Source organism: Corvus kubaryi, unplaced genomic scaffold (genome assembly GCF_017639235.1).
Source record: "Corvus kubaryi isolate FWS band 111438036 unplaced genomic scaffold, C.kubaryi_AGA036_p1.0 62652, whole genome shotgun sequence".
Taxonomy (NCBI): Eukaryota; Metazoa; Chordata; class Aves; order Passeriformes; family Corvidae; genus Corvus; species Corvus kubaryi.
The window spans coordinates 1-3,184 of record NW_024581476.1 but is presented as its reverse complement, the minus strand read 5'-3'; the positions used below and the strand labels follow the sequence as shown (position 1 = coordinate 3,184).

Sequence of the window (3,184 nt, the reverse complement as noted above, 5' to 3'; positions counted from 1 at the left end):
GGGGGGGGGGGGGGGGGGGAACGGGGAGGGGGCCCCGGTGCTGGCCCGGGGGAGCGGGGGAGAAGGGGGCTGCGAGTTGTGTGGGGGTGTTTGTGGTGGGGTTGTTGGGTGTGGGGGTGCGCCGGGCCGTTGTTGGTTTGGGGTTGTTGTTGTAGGGTCGCTGGATGTCGGGGTGCGCCGGGTTGTTTTTATAGGATTGTCGTGGGGGGGGGGGTTGCGGCACCGCGTTGGTTTTGTAGGGCCGTCAGCTGTGGGTGCTCTGTTGTTGTTTTTGTAGGGTCGCCAGTGGGGTCTGTGCGGGTCTCGCTCTGTGTTATTGTAGGGTCTCCGGGGAAAATCCCGGGGGGATGGCAGCCCGGCTCCTGTGCTGCCCATATCCTGCTCCACAGCCCCCCAAGTTATCCCACCCCAGGTTCCCCCCCCCTCCCGGCCCTATATCCTACCCCTCCGCCTCCCAAATCCCCCTCACCACGCCAACCCCGCCCCCCCTTCCCAGTCCCCGCCCCCCCCGTGTTTATGTAGGGTCTCACAACCCCACTAAAGGCCGAGCACCATCCCCCCCCCTTTTAGGTGTCCCCCCTAAAGACCCAATGCCCTCCCCCACCAGCAACCCCCCCCCCCAGCAGGTCCCAAATCCCGTTAGTTTTGCCCCAAATCCAGCCCAGCCTGACCCACACCTGGGAGAGCCCCAGGGCACTGCTCCCCCCCCATCACAACACCCCAAAACTGAGGGAATAATGTCCCCCCGTGTCCCCCTAGAGCCGCCCTGACCCTGCACTCCCCCCGGTCGCAGACACGGAGCAGCTCCGCAGGGATTTGATCTTAATTTAAGGGGAAAAAATTAGATACAAAAAACCAAAAAAACAAAATAACAAAATAACAAAGTACGGGGGTCGGGTACAAAGGCGGGGATTTTCCGTCGGAATTCAACCAGTGCACGAAACCAACCTCAGGGAGCACCCCCATCTGGGGATCCCTAAAGGTGGGGAGGGGGTCACAGCAAGGACCTGGTCCCCCGAGCACGGGGAGCCCCCTCTGCCCCCAAAACTCCTCACACGGCTGCGCCTCTGAGGATCCGCCTCAAATCCACCCCTCGCCCAGGACAAACGGGCTGAGGGCGCGGCAGGGGACCAGGACATGTCCCTTGTCCTTGGGATCGGGGTCTTCAGGAGGACGATGCCCCTTCCCCGGCTCCGAGAGGGTCGGGAGGTGACGGTGAAGTGCCGGCGCTCAGGGATGCCACGAAGGCCTCCACCTGCAAGGAGAACGTGACTGAGGGTGTGGCACTGGGGTGGCACCGGGATGGCACTGGGATGGTGTGGGGTTGGAACTGGCATGGCCCTGGCACAGTGATGGTGTAGGAATGCACTGGGGTGGCACCGGGATGGCACCGGGATGGCGCTGGGACACCTGAGGTTTAAACCAACTCGGACCCACGATGCCAAAGTTATTTTTTCCAAGGAAAACTGAAGCGCAGGTGGAGGCTCGGAGCCAGCGTGGCTCTGATGGCACCGGGAAGCCACCAGGCTGTGCCACCCCACCTGTGCCATGAGGACGCCCTGCAGGGCCACATCGTGCTCGAAGTCCTTGTCCACGTCCAGCACCAGGACGGGCGCGCGCTGCGCGTCCGCAAAGTGGATCCTGCAGGAGGGAGGGAGGGATTAAAACCCCCCAAAAACCACCCCCCAAACTGGGGGTCACCCCAAAGCCCCAGCCCAGGGTGCCAGCCATGGATTGGGACTCACTCCGTGGTCCTGTCCACCAGCCAGTGCTGGTGCTGGGCGTGGAGCTGCTGCAGGTATCCCAGCTGGATCCCACCTTCCTCGCTCCTCGCCCGCCGCCGCAGCCGCTCCAGGCACGTCTGGGCGGATATTGACGGATGAGATGGAGAAACGGGAGGATAACGGGATGCAGGGACATGGGAGGTCAGTGGGAGAGAGAAGGGACGTGGGCATCAAGTGAAGCAGCACCGTGGGAGATGCTGCAGCCCCCTCTCCCCAAAACCCACTCCAGAATCCACGGCAAAACTCCCACCGGCATTCCCATGGGAAGAGAAGCAGGCCCTGCTCCTCCAGGGCGGCGACTTTTGGTTAAACCCCAACATTTTGGCAATTCTGCCGGGATCTAAGTGGGCCTGGTCGCCTCCTGCACCCGGCACCCACCTGGGGCCTGGCCTGCAGGTAGAGGAAGCCGTGGAGGGCGGCGTGGGCCCCCAGGTGCCGCAGCAGGAAATCGTGCCAGTCCTGGTAAATGGCCCATTCCAGGGGCTGCAGGTGCCCGGCCTCGAAGAGGTTCTTGGCAAAGACGTACCTGGGAAGGGATGGAGAGAGGGCACCGGGCAGCTCCGTCACCCCCCACGCCCAGGAGGTTTCGCAGCCATTTGTTTGTTTGGCTTTTTTTGCACCGACGAGGAGCTGCAGGTGGTTAAATTGAGGTGAAAATCCCTGATTTGGGGCACGTGCAGTGCCCAGCACAGCTCAGCCCCACCGAGCCCAACATCACCCAAAGGGCTTCACGCTGCCACCGGACATAGGTGAGGATAGGGCAGCCCCCAAAAATCGTTAAAGACCCCCCAAATTACCCCAAAATCCCATTCCTGAAATAAAGCATCGCTCTGGGAGCCACTGGGGACGGTGGCTCTGCTACCCTGGGGACCCAGCATCACAACCCGGCTGCTGCGGATGCTCCCTGTCCCATCCCATCCCTTCATCCCTCTTTCCCTGCTGTTTTTGGGGTGCCGGGTACCTGTCACTGAACACAGAGCGCTCAAAGACCCTCACGGGGTGGGGGGTCCCGGGGGGGCCCCTCGTCCGGCGGCTCCAGCATCGCCTTCAGCCGGCTGATGCAGGAGAAGGTCTGGAAGGTGTAGGACCAGCGGGCTGGCTCCTGGTACATCATCTGCAGCAGGTTGGCCGAGCCCACGGACGCCTGCGGAGGCAGGGTGGGGGATGAGGGGGCCGGTGTGGGGCCGGCGGGGCCCGGGCGCGGCCGGAATCGCCGTTACCTGGGCAGCGCCGCCGGCCGGCACCTTGCGCCACTGTGCCACGGGCTCTGTCACCAGGTGCCACTGCGGGAAGGTGGCACCCAGCAGCTTCAGGAAGGTCGATTTCCCCACGGCTGCGGGAACGGAGGAAGAGTGGGGTGAGCCTGGGTGTCCCCCCAGCTCTGGACCCTGGGGATTTGG

The 3,184-nt window shown here is 63.5% G+C and overlaps 1 protein-coding gene across 1 annotated transcript; it reads right to left on the bottom strand.

Moving 5' to 3' along the window:
* Positions 1-800: 800 nt before the first annotated feature.
* Positions 801-3,170, bottom strand: LOC121672527 (deoxyguanosine kinase, mitochondrial-like). The gene is given in 7 exon segments (XM_042045197.1): positions 801-1,255; positions 1,542-1,641; positions 1,746-1,861; positions 2,163-2,310; positions 2,746-2,792; positions 2,794-2,928; positions 3,005-3,170. Coding segments are annotated over 6 exon segments (606 nt in total). The 5' UTR covers positions 2,899-2,928; positions 3,005-3,170; the 3' UTR covers positions 801-1,165.
* Positions 3,171-3,184: the final 14 nt, after the last annotated feature.